The sequence below is a fragment of the Mauremys mutica genome, chromosome 24 (assembly GCF_020497125.1).
Source record: "Mauremys mutica isolate MM-2020 ecotype Southern chromosome 24, ASM2049712v1, whole genome shotgun sequence".
Classification (NCBI taxonomy): Eukaryota; Metazoa; Chordata; order Testudines; family Geoemydidae; genus Mauremys; species Mauremys mutica.
The window spans coordinates 15951220-15975033 of record NC_059095.1 but is presented as its reverse complement, the minus strand read 5'-3'; the positions used below and the strand labels follow the sequence as shown (position 1 = coordinate 15975033).

The following is a 23814-nucleotide window of genomic DNA, read 5'->3' as shown; positions in this document are numbered from 1 at the left end:
GGGATGTGATCATTCCCCTCTACTCAGCACTGGTGAGGCCTCATTTGGAGTACTGTGTCCAGTTTTGGGCCCCACACTACAAGAAGGATGTGGATAAATTGGAGAGAGTCCAGCGGAGGGCAACAAAAATGATTAGGGGGCTGGAGCACATGACTTATGAGGAGAGGCTGAGGGAACTGGGATTGTTTAGTCTGCAGAAGAGAAGAATGAGGGGGGATTTGATAGCTGCTTTCAACTACCTGAAAGGGGGTTCCAAAGAGGATGGATCTAGACTGTTCTCAGTGGTAGAAGATGACAGAACAAGGAGTAATGGTCTCAAGTTGCAAAGGGGGAGGTTTAGGCTGGATATTAGGAAAAACTTTTTCACTAGTAGGGTGGTGAAGAAGTGGAATGGGTTACCTAGGGAGGTAGTGGAATCTCCTTCCTTAGAGGTTTTTAAGGTCAGGCTTGACAAAGCCCTGGCTGGGATGATTTAGTTGGGTTTGGTCCTGCTTTGAGCAGGGGGTTGGACTAGATGACCTCCTGAGGTCCCTTCCAACCCTGAGATTCTATGATTCACAGGCTATGTAGATGTACCATTAGTGTTACCCTGTGTCTCGCTCCCAATCTGCACTGTGGGGATAATAGCACTTCCTACCTCCAAGGCAGGCTGTGAAGATAGCATGAGGCGCACAGATACTATGGTAATGGTAATGGACCGTGCTTGAGAGAGAAGATACTTGTGCTATTCTCAGATCCTGAGTTCTGCTTGCAAACTGCCAGATTTAACCCAGGGACAAGGTGTGCACAGTCTCTTTGGAGGCAGTGAACTTAACACCTGTGAGTGTCCAGTGAGAGGGACTAGACTCAGCAGAGAGATGGGCCTGGGGAACTCGGGGACTGCAGTTCACTGAATGCAAGGCAAGATTTGTGCTGGCAGTCTTGAGGAGCTGGCTGGTGAGGCAGACAGACTGGTGTGGCTGGGAGCTGTCTCACAGTCGAGGCTCCAGTAAAGCTCTCTTGCTAAGTCAGAGAGATAACATGGTGGTTCATGGGTCTGGTTGTTCTGAGGAGAGTGTCGCACAAGGACACCCAAATACCTGAGAAAACTTGCTTCAGTACAGGAAAAAAAACCCACTGACTGCACACCACTTACCACTTACCACCCCCACTTGAACCCATACAGAATATCATCAGTTACAGCCCATACTTGATGGGGACTGCATCGTGAAAGAAATCTTTCCTGAACCCCTTCTTCTAGCCTTGAAGCAACCCAGCCCTACCCCCAACCTGCTGACTGACCACTCGTAGGCAATTCAACAGGTGTACCTCAGTCTGCAATCTCAGCCTTCCATATGACAGTCCACGTGTGTCTGAGCCTGTTGGGTCACATGTCCACTTGCACCCAGGTGGTCCAGTTTGCCAGGTTGCACTTTCTCCCTCTTCAGATGTGACTCAGAACAGCTTACCCCTCTGCCTTGCATTCTCTGTAAAGGTTGATTCGCCTTCCTCCACCAGTTCTGGAGTCCTTGGTTGGTGGGAGTCCCCACCCACCCAGTGTGTGCCAAGGAGTCCCAATCAAGTGTGCCAATCAAGTTGGAGGTTACCAACTCTTCCTTTCTGGGTTTGGCGGCACATTTGGACTTGTTGAGGGTGCAGGGCCTGTGTCTGGTAAAGGAAGCCTCACTCCATATCATTGTGTTAGAGCTCCAGGCCATCCACAACATATGTTGTGCCTTCCAGGACCGTATCAGGCATTCAGTGGTTCACATACTCACTGACAATACCACCACGGTGTACTATGTGAACAAGGGGAGCCCACTCCAGGTCACTCTGCCTAGAGGCAATCAACCTGTGGCAGTTCTGCATTGAAGAGGACATCACCCCAGTAGCTGTCCACTTACCAGGGGTGCAGAACCATCTCAGAAGGATCTTCTCCCTGAACCACAAATGGCCCCTGAAGGTTTGTATCCTTCAGATTATTTTCACAATATGGGGCATCCCCACAATAGACCTATTTGCGGCAAGGGAAAACTGGAAGTGTTGCCTGTTCTGCTATTGGGCCGGGACTCAGCCCAGGCTCCCTCTCCAACACCTTCCACTGTAGCTGACAGTCGACTGCTATATTCCTATTCCAGTCATTCCCCAGGTCATCGCCAAGCTTAAGGCGGATCAAGCCAGACTCATCCCAGTTGTCCCGGCATGACTGAGACAGTGCTGGTTCTCAGATCTCCTTGCTCTGTCAGTCCAGCCTCCCTGCCACTTCCTCTCCATCCCGATGACCTCACACAGACCACAGCTACATCTGGTGATCAGCTCCGTTCACCTTCTGGCATGGCTGAACGAGGAGGAAGAGCATTGTTCAGAGGCTATCCAACAGGTCCTACTTAACAGCAGGAAGTCTTTAACTAGGATGGCCTATTTAGTGAAGTGGAAGAGGTTTTTGGTGTGATGCAGAATCTGTCCGATAGGGACTTCCATCCAGGACATCTTAGAGTATCTGCTGCACCTTCAGAAATCAGGCTTGGAACTGGGCAGCAATATCCGCGTTTCATCCCCCTATCCAAGGGAAATCAGAGTTCTCCGACGCTATGGTGATGAAATTTCTGAAAGGATTTCTTCACCTACATCCTCTGGTCCGAGAGCCTGTCCCCTTGTATCAGAGGGGTAGCCATGTTAGTCTGGATCTGTAAAAGCAGCAAAGAATCCTGTGGCACCTTATAGACTAACAGACATTTCGCAGCATGAGCTTTCGTGGGTGAATACCCACTTCGTCGGATGCAAGGGTGGGGCCTGGACATGGTTTTAACAGCTCTGATGGGGGTCTCCATTTGAGCCTCCTGCTTCCTGTCCACTGCCCCTCATCTCAGAAAACTACATTCTTGATAGCCCACCCTTGCCAGGCCCTGATGGTATGGCCTCCTTACACACAGTTCTCCAGGACTTGCATCTGAAGAAGTGGGTATTCACCCACGAAAGCTCATGCTGTGAAATGTCTGTTAGTCTATAAGGTGCCACAGGATTCTTTGCTGCTTTTACAGATCCAGACTAACACGGCTATCCCTCTGATCCAGGAGTAAGGTAATGCTTTGGCCACACCCAAAGTGGTCTCCCAGTTTCATCTGAACAAGGCTGTATATTTGCCTGTTTTCTTCCCTAAGCCACATTTCTAAACAGCGGAGCAGCGCCTCCATATGTTAGATGGTGTCTAGCCTTTTATCTGAACAGGACTGAACTGTTTCATGCTTCACCTCACCTGTGCATATCCTATGCAGAACACATGAAGGGACATGTGTTCTCTGCACAGACCATCTCTCTAGAGGGATAACATCTTGTATCAGGACTGTGTATGAGATAGCATTGGCAACATCTCCTCAGCAGATATGGGCCCATTCAACAAGAGCACAGGCAACATCAGTAGCCTTCCTTAATGATATTTCCATATTATACATTTGCAGGGCGGCCACATGGTCATCCATAGGTACGTTTTACGGACCAGTATGCTGTCACTGCATCTTCCAGAGTGGATGCTACTGTGGAAGATTGGTCCTGCGATGGTTAGTCTGATAGACACTGAGCCCCACTTCTACAAGGGAACTGCTCATGAGTCAGCTACTTGGAATACGTGTCTGCATCTCCTCAAAGCAGCAATGGTTACTTACTGTAACTGTGGTTCTTTGAGATGTGATGCAGATGTGTATTCCATAACCCACCCTTCATCCCTTTTGCACTGGAGTCTTCCCTGGTGCGAAGGAACATGGGGGTCGGGGCAACTCCATAACGGAGGGACTAGACATGAGGTCTGAGTGCTGCCCCTCTACAGGTACTGCTAGGCAAAAGTCACTGGCATGCACGCATGCCTACTTGGAATACACATTTGGAAGAACCAGAGTTACAGTAACTTTCTCTCTCCTGGCACTGTACCTCTGCTAAATGCTATTGAGGACTAGCCTTGCAATCGCAAGGCTCTTCTTTATTCCCTCTCTGGTAAGTAGTCACACAGGTTGTAAAGCCCCTGACCTGGCCTATCCCCACCTCCTGAGCAGGGTGAGTGGGAAAACGGGTGTTTAGGCATGTCATGTAGGATACAAGAAAGTGCTTCAGGAGGTGCTTACATCTCTTTGAGTTTCTAGACTGTAAGTGCATCCAGAATCTGTGGTATCTTTGATCCTAGTGTCCTATGGCTTAGCACAGAGATTTTCAACCTTTTTTCATTTGTGGACCTCTAAATTTTAAATGGAGGTGGATGATCCCTTTGGAAATCTAAGATATCCCCCCCCCCCCCCCCGGGTCCATTGACCACAGGTAGAAAACCACAGGCTGAGAGAACTGAAGCTAATATTAGAGCTGTGTCGACAATTGTAATGTTTGAGCAGGGCTACATCCAAGATTCAACCAGTGACATTTCAGCCAAACATCCTTGCAGTAAATCAAATGTTGCAACATCAGACAGCAAATTTGGAGACCTACTGAAGTCTGGAACTGGGCTTCTATTCCCCTGGCCATACTAAGCTGGTGATGACAAAGGTGTGGGAGTGGGCTCTGCTGCAGATCTGTGTAGCATCATGATGGTAATCAGTATTTCACACAAGCTCTGATTTGGTTTGAATGACTGTCCCAATGTGGCTTTTTCTCTCTCCAGGGAGCAACTCCAAAGGATGGACCAAGCGCAGGATGTACCATAGTAACGGCCTTACTGTCATTGGCCATGAATCGTCCAGTGAGGCAAAACATGGCCATGACTGGTGAGGTGTCATTAACTGGAAAGATTCTTCCTGTTGGTGGAATCAAGGAGAAGACTATTGCAGTAAGCACTTTCCCCTTGTTTATGATCATCTGCTGGTGCATGACAATGGGGATGGCCCTAGAGTGCTTGCTATGATTGGTGGCACTGTAGTGCTGGACCACTTACTCCTGGGTGTTAACAGTGAAGACAAGGTGGGGTAGGGAAAACCTTTTATGGGACCAACTTCTGTTAGGGAAAGAGACAAGCTTTCGAGCTACACTGAGCTCTTCTTCAGGGCTGTCTCTTTCCCCAAAAGAAGTTGGCCCAGTAAACGATATTCCCTCATCCACCTTGCCTCTCTAATAGGCTGGGACTATCATGGCTCCAACAACACTGCAAACAGGCAGTGTGAGCATGGAGATCTTGCCTGTGGCCACAAGGTCAGCTTTTATTGGCACCAACGCTGTCCCTGTGCTGTTATCTAGCACCGGGGTGGGCAAACTTTTTGGCCCAAGGCCCCATCTGGGTGGGGAAATTGTGTGCAGGGCCATGACTGTAGGGTTGGGGTGCAGGAGAGAGTGCAGGGTGTGGGAGGGGGTGTGGTGTGCAGGAACGGGCTCAGGGCAAGGGCGTGTGATGGGGCTTATGGCCAGGAGGTTGAGGTGCAGGAGGGGTGTGGCAGGGGTTCAGGCTCTGGCCCAGAGCTGCTTACCTGGAGAGGCTCCAGGGTGGCAACAGCATGCGGCAGGCTCTCTGCCTGCTCTGGCCCCGTGCCCCTAGGGAACAGGGGGCTCTGCACGCTTCCCTTGCCTGTGGGTACTCCCCCGGCCGCGGTTCCGTTCCCAGCCCATGGGAGCTGCCGGGGATGGTGCCTGCGGGCAAGGGCAATGCAGAGCCCTCTGCCCCCACCTGCAAGGGACGTGGGGCCCATAGCACCACAGGGGTGGCAATCCGATGGGCCGTAGTTTGCCCACCCGATTTTGCATGGTGGCAGCATTTGGTTTTTGCCCAGGAATAGGAGGGTAGAGGGAGACTGGTAATGGAAGATTATCTAGCTTGAATGGCTTCTGGAAGATTGAGGGGCCTATTGTACGTTTGCATTGTAAGGAAGTATTGGTAACTTCTACTGATAGCGGGCAAAGTGTAGCCTGCTTAACCCTTGCCAACCAGTGCACTGTTTCTAAACTGTACAACCTGACCTTGTTTAGAGCAAGGTTTTAAAATCCTGCAGACTAGGTAGACCTTGTCTAAACTACCCAAGCAAAAAAAAAATTTATTTTTTTTACTTCAGGTCTGCTAAAGTTTCTCCTGGCTAAAACCAAACACGGCAGCCTTAGATACTGTCCATTTCAATTGTCCCTGGCATCTCTTAATGTGGAGGAAAATGTTTGGATAGTGACAAAGATTAAGGTAGAGGCCTTAATCTGTAAAATCCAGGACTATGCGAAATGAAGGCCACCTACTTCTTCTAGCCAAAGACATGTTACACAGATTTTCCTTTGCTAAATACACTTCCTATAACTGTGTTCTTTCCTTCCTAGGCCAAGCGAGCTGGTGTTACCTGTATAATTCTCCCATCAGAGAACAAGAAGGATTACTATGACCTTGCTGACTTCATTACAGAAGGACTAGAAGTGCATTTTGTTGAGCACTACAACAAAATATTTGACATAGTGTTTCCAGAACTTGATACCCCTGGAGGATGACTGACATGAACCGTTTGTACTGAGAAGGGGTCTGTCCCTGACTGCTCTACACTACCCCAAAAGCAAGATGTTCTGGAGCATAAATATTGCTGCTGCGCAGCCACTGAAATTGATTATGGCTTAATTTACTACTGCCTTGGCATTTCCCACTTAGGTTTACAGATTTGAATTATGACCTGATTAAAATATTTCTAGTAAGATGTGGGTCTGGGACTTTCATTGCACTAGCCATGGAGCTAACCTGTCCTGCCTCATCTACTGAAGATGGTTTTTAATCACTTATACATCAGTCTGAATCCCAAGTTTCCCTATGAAGCTAGGAATAATGGTAGCAGTTTATTCTCCACTGAAATAGGCATGTACATAGTCAAGGGGTTATGGCAGCTTAGAGAAAGCTCTGTAAAGAGTAACAGGGCTAGATCCTGGCTTTGCTTTTCACTTCATCCTAGATGGTAGCTGCAGCCCTTTTTTTAGCTTGATGCAGATGAGTCCTTTACGCTAATCACCTGTGCCCTAGAGCTGAAGTGATTCTTTGAAAGCAGCCAACCCTAGCTCCTGCTTTCTATGGGAAGAGCCCTCCCCAAAACCTACTGAGACTTACAGCTGTCATTCTTAATTAAAGGGCTGGTGAATATAGGTCCCAGCTTGCCCTGAACAAAGGCAGCTGGGACTCAGCAGGAGTTCCTTGTCTTGGAGGACAAGCCACTGCACTCCTGTCTCTGGTGCTGTTTTCCAAGCCTGGAGTTGGTTAAGTGGCTCACATGCATCTACTACTTCAAGAGAGTTCCACAGCAGATGGATGAGACACACAGTTGACTCTTGCTAATGCAACTCTAATATTTCAAGGGGACATGGGGGTTAGGAGTAATTCAGCCCTCCCCCTAAGGTCAGTTTGACAAGCCTGCCCCTTTAGTTAAGGACAAGACGCTCTACAGACACTTGCACAGGTATGCCTTAAGAAACAAAGTTGAGAAGCATTGAACATACAACCTCACTACCCCTTCCTCACCCTGGTATGCCACTCACCTGTCTAGGATAATGACACATTGGTTCTTCAACCAGACAAATGTAACATTTTACACTGTTCTAGCCATGTTGGTCCCAGCAGAGAGAAAAGGTGTGTGAGGTAATATTTTATTGGACTGACTTCTCTTGGTGAGAGACAAGCTTTCACACCTCTTTCAGGTCTAGATCCAAAAAATTAGTCTAATAAAAGATGTTACCTCACCCACCTTGTCTCTCAAATGTAAAGCAAGAGACAGGCCAAGTTTAACCCTTTGTTACTCTTGAAGGTATTTCAGCATTGTCCATTTCCCCCCAGCAAGTGGTCTCCAGTTGTCAAGTTGCTAGTAACACCACCAAACTGCTGGATTCTCTGAACACACTTTAATGAGTTACAAGAGTTTTTGCAGCTTAATCCTTCTTGGCAGCAGCCTTCCTCATGGCTGCCAGAACATTGCTGAGCTCTTCACGTTTTCGCTTGGCCCGAATGTGAGTACCAACCTGTGTATGAAAGAAAGCAGCAGTGAGCAGTTACAGCATCAGCATGAAATGCTGTGTCTAACATGGGCCAGGCTGTTTTGGGAGACAAAGGAAATGCATGTTCACAGCTTGAACAGGGGCTCCTTCAGTTTGATGGAACAACCCCAGCCAGCTCCTCTCCCCACCCAAATCCCAGTAGCTGTTGCATGCTCAGAGCAATTTTGAGTTTTACTTCCTGTGGGTCCAAGTCACTGGATTAGCTGGATGAATCCAGCTCAGTCTCACTCCCATCAGCTTTGCAAAGCAAGTTCTGGATCACCCTTCAGGGCCTCCGCTTCAAGGGAGAGCCTCTACAGTCTCTCCACCACTGAGCTAAACTTAGGAGAGGCATGGCTGTTACTGCTCTCCTATACCATGCCTCCACCAGGCTCCTGATTGCTCAAAGCACTGAATAAGGGCAGAGCCAAGTCTGCTATAGGGTGGGATCCTCTGACCTGGTGAGGGGGGAGAGGAACTAGCAAAGCTGGACTCCCTCTGAAGTAAGGCGATGTTTACACTTACCATTTAAAGCGCAAAAGGTCCCTTTTTTCACCAAAATCACAGGAGCGTCTACACTTGTTAATGACTTTTTGCCATGAAACTCAAGTTTCACTGCAAAAAGAAAACCACCTTCACAAGAGGCATACAGCTCTTACCACTGTTTTTGCGCTGTTTTGAAAGTGAAGAGACATTCTACCAGTGTAAACACCTTTAGGCCTCCGTAGAATATCCCATTTCCAAAAGCGACCACTCTGGCCAGCATCACTGCTGCTCTGACACCAGGTAAATGGACATCCACCCCTCCCCCTGTAAGCCCCAGGAAGTTTGAAGCTCCCTTTCCCCTTGCCAGACAGCAGGAGGGTTTAAAAAAATGCCAGAAAAGAAAAAAGGAAGTAACAGGGCTCCTGAGACATGAAGCAGGGCAGCACGAGGCACTGTGCAGGGACCCAGAATGCTTTCCACTCACCCCACCCTCCCACAAGACCTATCAAGGGAGCTGCACTACACCACTGCTCTCATCGGGGTTGAAATACTGGTAGTGTAAACATACTGACACCTGAGGAATTGAATGAGTACACAAATCAGTGCTTTACTTTCACCAGTTCCCTATCACCAGTGAAACTTACAGCGCAAAAACTCTTAAGTGTAGACCTACCCAAAGATGTTAAATTCACTTACCCTTTTCTTTATGAACTTCAGAGCACGTTTGTCCTTGGAAACTTTCAGCAATTCCATAGCACGTTTCTCATAGGGGGCAAAGCCACAGACCTCTCTGATCATGTCTCGCACAAACTTAGTGTGTTTGGTCAGGCGCTGCAGAGAAACAATGGTTCAGTGTGAGCAGCATGTAAGAGGCTAGGGAAAATGTTATTTGCCTAAAGCCTTGCTAAGTTAGTGGTTGGGCCATATGTTGCATGCAACTGGAATCTGTTGAAGAGCCAGAACTGCAGTGATTCTGGTACTAGTGACACACCTGAAGCATCCTTCATATACCCAGCAAGACTTGCACTCAGTTTGGAAAGAAGGACTTACCGTATTGTTCCGAGTATAGGCCGCTCCTGATTATAAGCCGCACCCTTAAAGTGTGGTGCTATTTTTTAAAAAATAAATTTTTAACTTTTTTAACAAAGAAAATATACACATTAGTAGAACGACTGCTTTTTTTTTTTGTTTTGTTTGCTGCTCTGGCTGCCCTATAGGGTGCGGAGGAGGGGAGCGCCCTGCAGCAAATTCCACAGGGCAGCCCGCGTCCTTCCCTCCCTGACGACCGGAGCAGCGCGGAGCCCTCCCGGAAGACAGCACGGCAATTGGGGCCGTGGGGTGAGCTCCCCGCTGAAGTGCTGGCCGCCCCCCTTCTCTCTCTCCCCCCGCTCCCCCTGGCCGCCTCCCTCTCCCTCCCCCGAACTAGACCAGGCATCCACTCTGTAGAACAGGGAGTCCCCCTGCACCCTGGGTCTGGCCGCCCTGTAGGGTTTTTTGTTTTGTTTTTTCCCCTGCTTTGCCAGCCGTGCTGTTTTCCCCCTCTTCCCCTCCTTTGCCGCTCCAGCCGTGTTTTTTTTCTTTTCTCCCTCCCGCTTTACCGCTCTGGCCGTGCTGCCGGTTTTTTTTTTTTACACCTGCTTTCCCACTTCAGCTGCACCGTTTTTGTTCCCTGCCGCCGCCTTACTGCTCCTGCTGCACCAAGTTTTTTTGTTGTTGTTTCTCCCCCCCCACTTTGCAGTTTCAGCCGCGCAGTTTTTCGTGCCCCCCCCACCCCCCTGCTCTAGCCGCACTGTTTTTTTTCCCCTGCTTTGCCGCTCTGGGATTTAAAAGGCTCTGGGCTCCCCACCGTGGTGGGCAGCCCAGAGCCCTCTGAGTCCCGGCCGCGGCTGGGATTTAAAAGGCTCTGGGCTCCCCGCCCTCTGAGTCCCCGCCGCGGCTGGGATTTGAAGGGCTCTGGGCTCCCCGCCGCGGCGGGCAGCCCAGAGCGCTCTGATTCCCCGCCGCGGCTGGGATTTAAAGCGCTCTGGGCTCCCCGCCGCAGCTGGGATTGAAAGCGCTCTGGGCTCCCCGCCGCAGCGGGCAGCCCAGAGTGCTCTGATTCCCGGCCGCGGCTGGGATTTGAAGTATTTTTATTATTTTTTTTTCCAAGTTCCTGATTATAGGCCGCACCCCCAATTTAAAGAGTTAAATTAGGGGGAAAAAGTGCGGCCTATACTCGGGACAATACGGTAACTGTTTACCAGCAGCTCTAGGCAGACCCCAGGAGACTGCCCAGGTTTTACTCTGTAATTTCCATGTCACTTGTAAGCCCCTGGGCTCTACACTATGCATTCTTGCCTGACATGGCAAATACCTGAACTTTACCAACCCAACAAACTGCCACTTGAATTTCAGTCATCTGCACACATAGAGCCAGCTGGCTAGTCCTCCCTCCACAGATACTGCACATTCAAGCTAGGATACTCCAGCTTCTAAAGGAAAACAGGATCTCCTTGGGAAATTGTTCAAAATTCAGCTGCAACAAGATGACATTTCAGATACATCTGGCAAATTAGAACAGAGCCAGATGCAGGAACAAATCAAGTGTAAGACGCAAGGTTTGAGAAGGATGCCATGTACGTAAGCAAAGGCCTGTTAACTAGGCAGTCCTCATGCATTGTAGGTGCGACAAGAATTAAAAAAAAAAAAGCACAGGTTAATCCAGATTAACAAACTGGATTTAAGTGTAAATTGTGTATGCCCCCTTCCCCTGGCTAAGAAAAGCAGGACACAGGTGGCTGCTAAGGTCGCACGAGAACATAAAAGGGGCCACACTGAGTCAGACCAATGGAATAATGGGGGGAGGGATAGCTCAGTGGTTTGAGCATTGGCCTGCTAAACCCAGGGTTGTGAGTTCAATCCTTGAGGGGGCCACTTAAGGATCTGGGGCAAAAATTGGTCCTGCTAGTGAAGACAGGGGGCTGGACTCGATGACCTTTTGAGGTCCCTTCCAGTTCTAGGAGATTGGTACATCTCCAATTATTACATCTAGCCCAATATCCTGTCTTCTGACAGTGGCCAGTGCCAGATGCTTCAGAGGGAATGAACAGAACAGGTAATCATCAAGTGATCCATCCCATCACCCATTCCCAGCTTCTGGCAGACAGAGGCTAGGGGGACACCATCCCTGCCCATCCTGGCTAATAGTCATTGATGGACCTGTCCTCCATGAACTTATCTAGTTCTTTCCGGAATAACACTTCCTTATTTACTTTCTCCACACCAGTCATGATTTTATAGACCCTTCCAGTCCTACGATTCTATATTACACCCTATCTCACTACAGTCTCCTCCCATCTACTGTTTTATGGAAAAGAGCAGGGCAGGTATCTTGCCTCCATTTGTTTTGTCATGTGCTTAGCATACCTTAGACACCAGACAAATAACCCACGATGGAATGGCAAAGAACATGCACTGACTTGTTTAAAGTCAGCCACACATTTCAGAATTCACACAAACCCTCCCATTCTAAAGCCATGCGCCAATGGGGGCTCTGCTACAAGGACAATGATCAGCAGAACTTACCAGGACTTAGCCAGTAGAGCTCTGCATTGCCAACTGAGTCAGGCCTTCCATGTATTAAGGCCTCCATGTATTAAACCTGCATGGGTCTGTGCAGCGACTGCTCAGGGCAAATAGTAACTTCCTGCCTGTCTCAACAGCTGCAAGTCACTGTCTGGGGCTTCTTGGCCCTGGCATAGCCCCCCACCAAACATCACCCTGCAGAAAGTCTACAGCCAGCCTGTGCTTCCCACGCACCGGCCATGGTCGCTCCCCTGGAAGCCTGGCCCAGCTACCTCCAAAGGGTTCAGTCCTGCCCAGCTCAGCTCTAGCAGTCAGGCACGTGGCTAGCCATGAGCACAGCATCCCAGGCGGCTCAGACAGTCCGCGGCCGCAGTAGTGCTAGGTCAGGCCACGGGCTCCAGGCCGCCCGGCCCGCCACTCACTCACCCCTCTGCGGCGGCACTGCCGGGGCTTCGACACGTTCTTCGTCACCTTGTGGCCCTTACTGAGCCCGACGGCCATGGGGTAGCGGATCGCCATGTCTGTGGGGAGAGCGGCAGCGAGTCAGCCCCGGCTGCGCCCGGCATAGCCCCCTGCCCCCAGCCAATCTCCGGATCCCCGGCCCAACTTCCCCAGCGCCGCCCCCCCTCCAGCTCCCCCGAACCGCCCCCTCTCCAGCTTCCCCCCCCGAGCCGCCCCCTCCAGCTTCCCCCCACGCCAGCCCCCCCGAGCCGCCCCCCTTTCCCCGGCCCCAGCTCCCCACACCTCGACCCTCCCACCGAGGGGCCCCCCAGCGCCTCCCCGCACAGGATGGACGCGGATTCTCCCGACCGGCCAGTCCCGACTTCACCTGCCCCAAGCCGAACGCGCCACACCGGAAGGAGAAGGAGTGAGGCCGCGCGGATCTCTGGGATAGCAACCTCTCCTTCCGGTCCTCCTGTGCTGAGGAGAGGGAGACAGCGCGGGGGGGAGGGGCTGCTCAGGGGCTCTCTCTACCTCGCTCTGTGACCATAGAGTCGAGCTGCTGGCGGCACAGAGCCGCCTGGCCCGGGTCGCAGGGCGGCGGGTCTGTTCCCGCAGCCGCGCGCCCCTGCAACCAGGGGCCTCCCAGGTCGGGGCTCGGAGAGAACCGGGCCGGCGGCCTGAGCCGCGGGTGACCAGATGTCCCGATTTTGGGTCTTTTTCTTATAGAGGCTCCTGTTCCCCCCCGCCCCCCCGTTCCGATGGTTCCCACCTGCTGCCGGGTCAGCCCAGCGGAGCCGCTCCTGGAGCCCCGGGCCCGGGGGGGGGGAGCCCTGGGCAGGCTTCCCTCCCCCCCAGCCACGCTGGGTCTGACCCGTGCCCCGGCTGCCCACAGGCCCCCCCTCCTCTCCTCCACTGCCCGCTTCGGGCAGTCACAGGCTAGGGATCCCCGGAACGTGGGGCCCTGACCCCTTGGCTAGGGGCCATCGATGGGCCAATGGGCCAGGAACGTGCTGCGTTCAGAACGCCCCTGCCCTGCGTGAAGCCAGACCGGGCTGCCTGGGCCTGTCATCTGGTGACCCTTGTGTCTGTGTTGTGAATGGGTAAATAACACGTCCCTGTTCCCGTTCTCCACAGCAGTTGTATTTGTGTGGTGAGGAACACGTGTAATCACTCATAGACAGGGGCAGCAATGAACTCTTTTTTGTTTTAACCAGGAACAGGAAAACTACAGACAACTGCCTTCTAGCAAGGAGGAAGCTGAACTGAACCTCAAGAAAATCCGTGTCTCTCTAAATAACAATTTATGGGTACAAACAGAAGCATTCCAGTGAACTAGGGGCACCAGAACAGGGGAGGTCAGCCATGAGCGGGTGAGAGGCCAAGAAGAGCAAGTGGGGGGGGCAGAGTTTCATGGGGAAGAGGCGGCCCAGGAGCAGGGCCTCAGGGAAGGGGCAGCATGAGGGTGGGGCCTCGGGGAGAAGGGGCAGTGTGGGGGCGGGGCCTCGGGGAGAACAGTGATGCGGGGGCAAGGCCTCGAGGGAAGGAGTGGTGTGGGGGCAGGGCCTCAGGGGGCAGGCTACCCCCCACACTTTTAGGAAGCTTCCGCTGGCCCTGTGGTGAGTGCATTCTTCTGCATAAAACTACAGCACCTCCTCCTCTCTCATATCCCTCCTTAGTCATCACTGTTCTAAACTCAACACCTGGTCTTTTTAATCTCTCCTCATAAGGAAGCTGTTCTATATCCCTAATCATTTTCTTTGCCTTTCTCTTCACCTTTTCCAATTCTAATATATCTTTTTTGAGATGGGGCAACCAGAACTGCATGCAGTGTTCAAGATGAACAATGCTGAACCATACAGTTTACCAACACCCCTACCGGAGCGACCTTGGAAGAGACTAGCTGCAGATTTATGCAGATTCAGAAGACATCATTACCTGGTCATCATGAGCTATTTTTCCAGGTACATAGAAATAATAATAATATACTTGAAAAACATAACATGTCACAATGTTATGAGTAAACTGGAATGCACTTTTGCTCACTTCTGTATTCCAGAATAACTAGTGATGGACAACAGACCACAATTCATTGCAGCAGAATTTAAGTAATTCTGAACAAAATATAATTTGATCATATTACATAAGAATGGCCATATTAGGTCTGACAGGTGGTCCAACTCCAATATCCTGTCTTCCAACAGGCACCAGTACCAGATGCTTTAAGGGGAATGAACAGAACAGGGCAATTATCAAGTGATCTATTCCCTGCTGTCCATTCCCAGCATCTGGCAGTCAGAGGCGTAGGGACACTAGGAGCCACCATTATCCGCTAGTGATGGAGAGGCTGAAAGAGCTGTACAGACAGCCAAGAAAACCCTACAGCAGCAAGATCCATTCCTTGTTCTTCTGAGCTACAGATCAACACCAGTAGCAGCGACTAGATACAGTCCAGCACAACTCCTGTTGGAGAGACAACTCAGAACTACTGTTCCAACTTAGATTTTTTTTTTCCAATCTCCAAGGTGGCCAGACATGAAGAGAGTAGCTAAATCAGATACAAAGGCAAAAAGATGTTATGAACATTTTTACAACAGACATGACTCAGACAACTGCCAGCTCTAGAACTTGGAAACCATGTTCATGTCAAATTGGATGGAGAAAAAGGATGGATAAACTCCTAAAGACAAAGAATTCAGCACCCAGATCATATGTAACTGAGGCTGACAGTGGAGAGTTCAACAGAAACCATCGACATTTACAGTGTATTCCTCAGAAAGAATAATCAAGAGAGCAAACTCTACAGATGGTAGGTGCAGAACAAGATGACTCGGATTCCAAACCAGCTACAGCCAGTCGTTGCAACTAATGGACAGCCAGATGAACAAGTTGTTACATGTTCAGGTCATGTAATTAGAAACCAGTATGATTCAGAGACAGTCAACAGACTGATACATATTGAATTTCAAAGATAGTGAAAGTGTAAATATTGTAAGTGGTAGGAATGTAGAATTTATAGGTGATGTAATGCAGTGCTAAATTTATTGTACTGTTCAGCCAGTAGGTGGCACTGTGTGTAACATACATACCTGAAGAAGTGAGGTTTTTTACCCACGAAAGCTTATGCCCAAATAAATCTGTTAGTCTTTAAGGTGCCCACCGGACTCCTTGTTGTTTTTGAGGCTACAGACTAACACGGCTACCCCCAATACTTGATACGTACCTTAGTTAAGCTAACCTCAGCTATACCTGTCAGAGCATTAAAGGATCTGATTATTAGGGGTAAGATTTTTGTCATGGATAGTTTTAGTAAAAACATGGACAGGTTACGGGCAATAAACAAAAATTCACAGAAGTTCCCCCCACCTTTAGACTTTCACTAAAAATATCCCTGACAAAATGGGGAGGTGGGTTCAGCACCCACTGCTGCTGGGGCTCCAGGGTCCCCTGCTGCTGCAGTGAGTGGGAGCTCTGGCCCCCAACTCCCCCGTGCAGTGGCTGAGCAGCTCTGGGAAGTTCCCTGCCACCTGTGTCAGCTGGGCTGCTACAGGGTCCCCTCACCCGATGTAGCGTCTCAAAGCTGCAGGGACCCGCTGCAGCTGGGCAGCTGCAGGGGAGTCCCCTGCTGCGGCTGAGAGCTGCAGAGTTCCTCCACCAGGGTGGGGCCAGGCGCTGTGCGGGAGCGGGCTGGGAGCTCCAGCCCCGTGGCAGAAAATGTCACAGAGGTCTCTGGAAGTCACAGATTAAGAACAAGAACATAAGAATGGCCATACCGGGTCAGACCAAAGGTCCATCCAGCCCAGTATCCTGTCTACTGCCAGTGGCCAGTGCCAGGTGCCCCAGAGGGAGTGAACCTAACAGGTAATGATCAAGTGATCTCTCTCCTGCCTTCCATCTCCACTCTCTGACAAACAGAGGCTAGGGACACCCTGACCTCCGTGACATAATTGTAGCCTTGCTGATGATGAATGCAGCGGATGTGTATGAGAAAGCTCTGCAGCCCATTCATATCTGGTACAGGAACATGACAAAGGGCATCACCCCTTTAGGTGACAGTGGAAGACAGGCTATAAAAAATAAGAAATCACTAATGAGCCCTGCAGGCTGGTGCTTTCTAGGAGAGACTTAGCCTCTCAAAGATCCTTTTACGTCTGGGAGACCCAACTGAAACAGACACCAAACTGCAGGGATCCCTCACACCTAGGGAGGGCCACATTATCCCAGTCTTCCCTTGCATCAAAGTGAGGAGAGCAGAGGCACTGAATTCCTGAGTCCCCGGGGGGGTGCTTGACCCTGAATGTTTAAGTGCTTACAGGGGTGTGGGGGGGGGCAGCTGAGCATGAGTCTGGTCACAGCAAAGCCTAAATTTGGGCGTTAGGTGGAGCTGGGCCCAGGATCTTCTCACATGGCTCTGATTGCCCTCTCAGGGCCTCAGTCTAGATGCAGCATCATGGGTGCAGGTAATGAAGAGCAGAAAAAGAATGGAGAAAGAAGAGGAACATGGGTTCAGCTAAAATCCCCAGTCTTGGGTTAGGCGTATGCCTGTCAAACTGGGATTTGTATTAGCATAGCACCTGGGGTTAAAAATGTATTTATGATGTGAACTGCGGTAGGACCTAGCACCCCCAGTTGAGGTCCCATTGTACGAGGTGCTGTACATATACATAATAAAAGCCAGTCCCCGCTCCAAACAGGGGACAGGCAGAGCCATTACTACACTAGCACTGGGATCAGTGTGTGCACATCAACTCTTCGGGGCAGGTCTGAGTCTTCCAGCATGGCCTGCGCCTTGTGCACTGTGGGTGCTTCATGGATACAAGAAACATCACCTAGGTTAATGCAACTTAGCCAGAGCTCTATGGTGGAGCAGGTGGAATAGGACTCTGCTGGGGGGTCCACCTAGGAGAGGCACCAGAGCCTGCTGCAGGAGGAAGGCTGAAGGGGAAGAAGGGGAGGACTGCTCCCTGAGCTGGAGGGAGCTCCACCTGTCCACTCCCGGTGCTGCAGCACCTCCCATGCAGCGCTCTGCTCTGGCAAGCCAAGACTCCCTAGGGATCTAAGCCCTTGGTAGGCCCTGCTTCACTGCCAGAAGTCATGGGAAGCAGCCTGAGGTACCACAGCCTTTGGCAGCCCTGGCATACTCCCTGCTGGGGTTGGTGCAAACTGCTGGCTAGCGAGTTTGATGCTGGGCTGGGGCGGGTGCTCAGGCTCTGGAGCCTGGGAAAGCAAGTCGTTCATCCTGGGCCAGGAGGCTCCTCTGTGCAGCTCAGGCCCAGAGTGAGCTTCGCCCTGCCCTCCCCTGGGGCTGCCAAGGGCTGCCTGGCCTGGACAAAGGTCTCTCCATGTAGCACAGGGGCACGTCCAGGCCCCTGCAGTGTGCACACAGCATGCAGGGCTAGCACAGCATTCTGCCCAGCCCACTGACCACCAGCATTGAGCAGCCAAGAGCGGAGCCCTCAAGAGGTAGAGCAGCTGCAGAACAGGCTCCAGGGGAGGCCAGGCCCAGTTTGCGAGTGGTGTCCCCTGCCCATGGCTGGCTCCAAGCCAGACCCCATCTCCCTGTGCCTCTTGGGCAGCACACACCCCCACCCCCTAGGTCGCCCCTGCCCACTCCTGCCCTACAAGAACCTCTGTGGAGAGGCCCAACAGGGAGGCCGGGTCCCTGTGCCAGCCTGCAGGAAGCCCAGGGACCACACAGCAGTAGGTGCCCTGCAGGGAGGAGGTGGCCTACTGGCAGCCCGGCCGGTGGCAGCCCCTGTGCCCCAGCAGAAGCACCCTGGCCCACACTGCTTCACAGAGCTGCAAGACCCACAGCCTGAGCCCTACAGTCTGCCCTCTGCACCCTGCAACATGGGCCTAGCAGGCATGCGCCTCAGGATTCAGGGCCAGCTGCGGGAGCTAGCAGGCCCATGTCCAGTGTTTTCGAGGTGGCTGAGAAAGCCCTTCATGGGCATGGAGCTGCACAAGCAGACGAAGCACATCATCTGCTACGTCAGCAGCATCAGTCACTCAGTGAGCCTGGAGCAGTACAGGATGGCCCTGTGCAAGAGCAAGAATCTCTCTGGGAAGCTGGGCAGCAGCACAACAGCTGATCTTTTGGGGTGACTAGGTGGCACAGCTCATGAAGACCTGCCCCCCATCTGAGGGAGCCAGTCTGCAACCTTTCATCGCCTGGGTCAGGATGAAAAGCCTCCTTCATGCCAACTTAGCCTCAGGGCCAGCAGCAGCCTCTGCTGTGCCCAGAGAAAAGCCATGTGGAAAGCCAAACTGTGTTCTTCCAATCCCAGCATGGGAGCTGCTCGGCCAGCTTAATCAAGCACTTCCTGTGTCGCCCAAGGGACGGTCAGCCTCAATGATGGGCCTGGGGTGCCCACATCCTGCAATATCCCATGGGAACCTCAGGCAGCACCCGGCATTAAGACAGTCTCTATGAGGCTGAGATGACTGAACTGCTCCGCTCATTCGACCTGCCTCCACCGCTTTCCCCTGGGATGGTGCCTGACCACTGTTGAGGTGGCTAGGAAGAGGCTGGCTTGCAACGATCTGTGCCAGATGGTCTGGGCCCCAACTGACCTCAGTTGGGGACACCTTAAAGGAGCCGACACCTACAGGAAATACTGGGACTCAAACTTTCCCTAGGTTTTTATGTTAGAATGGATTTCAGTCCCCTGCCTGAGGGCCAGCCGCAGACAGGGAGCTGAACCCTGGGCAGCTGGGCAGAGCGGGACACACACATTCCTGCTAGTCCTCCCACTGCAGTCACTTCATCTAGAGGCCAAACATTCAGCTGGGCTCGAAAGATGCTTGGCTCAGGAGAAAAGAGGAGCCAGAGCCTGGTATTTCTAACATTGTTGGCAACACTGGAGTTTGAGCCATCTGGAGCCTGGCTGTTGCAAGGCCACAGAGAATATCCAGCCCCGGGAGCACCAGACAAGTGGGATCACTGCCTCCCTTGCTGATGCCCCCCCCCCCCCCCGAGACTGCTGGGGCAGTGGGGAAAGGAGCAGAACTGGTGGGACCATCAGGGAGGAGTGTGTCAACTTTCATCTAACCAGCTCCCCAAATAAGCAGCCACGGCAGCAGCCAGCCTAGGCATTTGTGTCCCCAGGAGCTGGAGCAGAGGACCAGGCACTGACAGGTTCAAATGCTCCTATGGAGCTTATCCTGGAAGGAGCTGATTTCCTCCACTTTCCTTGGTCACAGTCGGTTTGGAGGACCTGAGCATCTCACGGGATTGAGCCCTAACTGAGCAGGCTGGTCCTACTCCCTGGAGTAGCTGGCAGAATCTTACACAATGTAACTGGGAAAGGAGCACTGCTCTTTAAGGGAAATTCCCTGTGTTCCTGTCCCAGAGTCTGACTGGAGACAGCCCAGGCTGACGTCTGCAAGTTGGGGTTGGGGGGGAGGGGATCAGTGCTAACGAGGCCAATTCAATTAGGGTGGATGTGGCCCATTCCCAACAGTTGACAAGAAGGTGTGAGTATCAACAGAGGGAAAATTATTTTTTGTAAAATCAGCAGAGAGTCCTGTGGCACCTTATAGACTAACAGACGTATTGAAGCATGAGCTTTTGTGGGTGAATACCCACTTCGTCGGATCCACTAACACGGCTACCCCTCTGATACTATTTTTTGTAGTGACCCAGCCACTCCCAGCCTTTATTCAGGCTTAATTTGATGGTGTCAAGTTTGCAAAGTTCTGCAGTTTCTCATTGAAGTCTGTTGTTGAAGTTTTTTTGGTTGAAGAATGGCCACTTTTAAGTCTGTTATTGAGTGTCCAGGGAGACTGAAGTGCTCTGATTTGTGTCAATTTATTCTTTTGCATAGCGACTGTCCGGTTTGGCCAGTGTACATGGCAGAGGGGCATTGCTGGCACATGATGGCCTATATCTCATTGGTAGATGTGCAGGTGAATGAGCCCCTGATGGTGTGGCTGATGTGATTAGAGCCTATGATGGTGTCCCTTAACAAGATATGTGGACAGAGTATTGTAGTTTTAGAATGCTTGATAGAGATCCTGCAGGTGTTTGTCTCTGTCTGAGGGACTGGAGCATCTTATGGGTTGGCCGTAGTCAGTGGATCGTATGATGTATCCTGGATGCATGTAGGTAAGTATAGCGGTCAGTAGGTTTCCGATATAGGGTGGTGTTTATGTGACCATCGCTTATTTGTACTGTAGTGTCTAGGAAGTGGATCTCTTATGTGGACTGGTCCAGGCTGAGGTTGATGGTAGGGTGGAAATTGTTGAAATCCTGGTGGAGTTCCTCAAGGACCTCCATCCCATCAGTCCAGATGATGAAGATGTCATCAATGTAGCGCAAGTAGAGTAGGGGTGCTAGAGGACGAAAGCCGAGGAATCATAGAAGATTACGGTTGGAAGGGACCTCATAAGGTCATCTAGTCCAACCCCCTGCTCAAAGCAGGACCAATCCCCAGACAGATTTTTACCCCAGTTCCCTAAATGGCCCCCTCAAGGATTGAACTCACAAGCCTGGGTTTAGCAGGCCAATGCTCAAACCACTGAGCTATCACTCCCCCCCTTAGAAGCATTGTTCTAAGTCAGCCATAAAAATGTTGGCATACTATGGGGCCATGCGGGTACCCATAGCAGTGCCGCTGACTTGAAGGTATAAATTGTCCCCAAATCTGAACTAGTTGTGGGCGAGGACAAAGTCACAAAGCTCAGCAAGCAGATGTGCCGTGACATTATCGGGGATACTGTTCCTGATGGCTTGTAGTCCATCTTTGTGTGGATTGTTGGTGGGAGCTCATCCAGGTTCTGAAGCCACCACCAGGGAGTGGCAACCCAAGAATGGAGGGCACCGTGCAGTGGCTTGCTAAGCAGTAGGAGGAGCTGCAGAAGACCCTGCAGGCCTTCCAGCAGTCCCACCAGGCGGAGAGACAGGCCTTACTCACCTGGCAGGCCAAGCAACAAAAGACCTCCCAGGAATTCATCCGGGAGCAGGCCAGTGTACAGCAGCAGCTCCTGCACCAATGGGTGAGTCCCCCGGGAGGTGCTGGCAGCCGCGTGCGAGGGCTGGGACTCTGTAAAATGGGCCCCGACGACGACCCCGATGCCTTCTTGTGCAGTTTTGAATGGGTAGCCATGGGCACCAGATGGGACAAGGCGACCTGGGCCCTAAGACTGGTCCCCTATCTGGACAGAGAGGCATAGGCAGCCTACGTGTCCCTGAGTAATGAACAGGCCGAAGATTACAAGGTGGTGAAGGCAGCTGTCCTGGATGGGACTGTCTGTGGAGAAGAACAGGCAAAAGTTTCACCACGAGCTTTTGCCCAAAAATGTACAGACCGGGCCACACGGTGGTTAAGGTCAGACACTCAGACGGTAGGAGAGATTATGGACCAGGGGATTCTGGAGCAATTTGTGCAAGGCCTCTTGGAAAACATGTGAGTCTGAGTCCGGCGGCACCAGCCGAGTACAGTGCAGGCCGTGATTAAACTGACCGAGGAATACGCCGAGGCAGACTTTCCTCGAAGGGATTGGTGGACAGGCTGGGACCTGGACTCAGGGAAGAAATTCTGGGACCCCCCCACCCTGAAAGGAACCCAGAGAAAAAGAAGGAGGCGGCTAAGGGAGCCCCTGGTTGCTCGGGCCAATTGCTCTGCTGGCGATGCAGGCAGCCAGGACACAAAAGCCTAGATTGCGCAGAAATGGAGTGTGGGCTAGCCAAATTCTGTGCCTGGACAAATGGTGGAGGGAGGAAGCAGGGGCAAGGACTGGCCATCATCCCTGTGCAGGTTGGGAGGAAGCCCCAGAGGGCTTAGTGGACACGGTCTCGGCCCACTCCCTCATTCAAAGGAGGGTGGTGAAGCCTCAGTGGTTGATCCCCAGAGCAAGAATGATGCTTAAGTGCATCCATGGGGATTGGAGGCCCTGCCTGGTGGCTCAGATGCCCCTGGAGGCTGGGGGCCAGTTTGCCTGGCAATGGGTAGGGGTGATACTGGGAACAGATTGGGGCCCCTTCCCAAAGGGGAAAATCAGCCATAGCAGGGGATGCACCAGCAGAAAAAGGACAGTGATCCCCTTGAAGGGAGGGGAAGCCCCTATGCCCCCCAACCCCAGTGAGGGGGAAGGACCTAGGTCCCCAGGGGACAAAAGAGAAAATCCCTAGACAACAAAGCCAGAGTGAAGAAGGGAGAGCAGGAGAGGGTGAGGGACCAAGGGAGCGTCTCATTGTAGAACCCCAAGGAAAGAGACCCGAGGGCGAGATGTGGGAAGGCCCCAGGGAATGCCTGGAGGGGGAACCTCCAGGCAGGGACAGCCAGACCCCCCTGGGCTGGGTAACTACACCTGAGGCCCCAGGCGGCCGGGCAAGGCACAGACCCACCGGCTCCCTTGCCGGACAAAAATGGGGAGCAGCTAGGAGGGCAACTGAAAATATATACAAAATATTCACAAAAATAAAAGAGCACTGGTGCATACACTTTGAGTACAATAGTAAAGAATAAAATTGTCAGACACATAGAAAAACATAAACTCTTGAGCAATAGTCAACATGGTTTCTGTAAAGGGAAATCGTGTCTTACTAATCTATTAGAGTTCTTTGAAAGGGTCAACAAACATGTGGACAAGGGGGATCCGGTGGACATAGTGTACTTAGATTTCCAGAAAGCCTTTGACAAGGTCCCTCACCAAAGGCTCTTACGTAAATTAAGCTGTCATGGGATAAAAGGAAAGGTCCTTTCATGGATTGAGAACTGGTTAATGGACAGGGAACAAAGGGTAGGAATTAATGGTAAATTCTCAGAATGGAGAGGGGTAACTAGTGGTGTTCCCCAAGGGTCAGTCCTAGGACCAATCCTATTCAATTTATTCATAAATGATCTGGAGAAAGGGGTAAACAGTGAGGTGGCAAAGTTTGCAGATGATACTAAACTACTCAAGATAGTTAAGACCAAAGCAGATTGTGAAGAACTTCAAAAAGATCTCACAAAACTAAGTGATTGGGCAACAAAATGGCAAATGAAATTTAATGTGGATAAATGTAAAGTAATGCACATTGGAAAAAATAACCCCAACTATACATACAACATGATGGGGGCTAATTTAGCTACAACGAGTCAGGAAAAAGATCTTGGAGTTATCGTGGATAGTTCTCTGAAGATGTCCACGCAGTGTGCAAAGGCGGTCAAAAAAGCAAACAGGATGTTAGGAATCATTAAAAAGGGGATAGAGAATAAGACTGAGAATATATTATTGCCCTTATATAAATCCATGGTACGCCCACATCTCGAATACTGTGTACAGATGTGGTCTCCTCACCTCAAAAAAGATATTCTAGCACTAGAAAAGGTTCAGAAAAGAGCAACTAAAATGATTAGGGGTTTAGAGAGGGTCCCATATGAGGAAAGATTAAAGAGGCTAGGACTCTTC

At 51.2% G+C, this 23814-nt stretch overlaps 2 protein-coding genes and 1 long non-coding RNA gene across 10 annotated transcripts in view; 2 read left to right on the top strand and 1 right to left on the bottom strand.

Annotated features, from left to right (window-relative positions):
• The window catches only part of LONP1 (lon peptidase 1, mitochondrial), a 53859-nt gene extending 47248 nt beyond the window's left edge, over positions 1-6611 (top strand). Inside the window, exons 17-18 of the mRNA XM_044998829.1 lie at positions 4622-4786; positions 6247-6611. Coding sequence (XP_044854764.1) covers positions 4622-4786; positions 6247-6411 — 330 coding nt within the window. The 3' untranslated portion in view covers positions 6412-6611. The remainder of the gene's footprint in view (positions 1-4621; positions 4787-6246) is intronic.
• A 1171-nt stretch (positions 6612-7782) lies between these two features.
• Positions 7783-12922, bottom strand: RPL36 (ribosomal protein L36). 3 transcript variants are annotated; one of them, XM_044998830.1, is made up of 4 exons: positions 12809-12922; positions 12406-12500; positions 9112-9246; positions 7783-7914 (listed from the first exon to the last, which is right to left on the bottom strand). In XM_044998830.1, the coding sequence occupies exons 2-4, from the start codon at positions 12496-12498 to the stop codon at positions 7825-7827; spliced, it is 318 nt and encodes a 105-aa protein (XP_044854765.1). In that variant the 5' UTR covers positions 12499-12500; positions 12809-12922; the 3' UTR covers positions 7783-7824. The 3 variants fall into 3 exon arrangements, with proteins under 3 accessions (XP_044854765.1, XP_044854767.1, XP_044854766.1); XM_044998832.1 differs by lacking the exon at positions 12809-12922 and adding an exon at positions 12766-12789; XM_044998831.1 differs by lacking the exon at positions 12809-12922 and adding an exon at positions 12724-12762.
• A 28-nt stretch (positions 12923-12950) lies between these two features.
• Positions 12951-15575, top strand: LOC123355951. 6 transcript variants are annotated; one of them, XR_006575248.1, is made up of 4 exons: positions 12951-13069; positions 13638-13793; positions 14227-14384; positions 14625-15575. It is a non-coding gene; the product is annotated as an uncharacterized LOC123355951 (long non-coding RNA). The 6 variants fall into 6 exon arrangements; XR_006575246.1 differs by having other exon boundaries at positions 12951-13111; XR_006575247.1 differs by having other exon boundaries at positions 12951-13134.
• The last annotated feature ends 8239 nt before the right edge of the window (positions 15576-23814 follow it).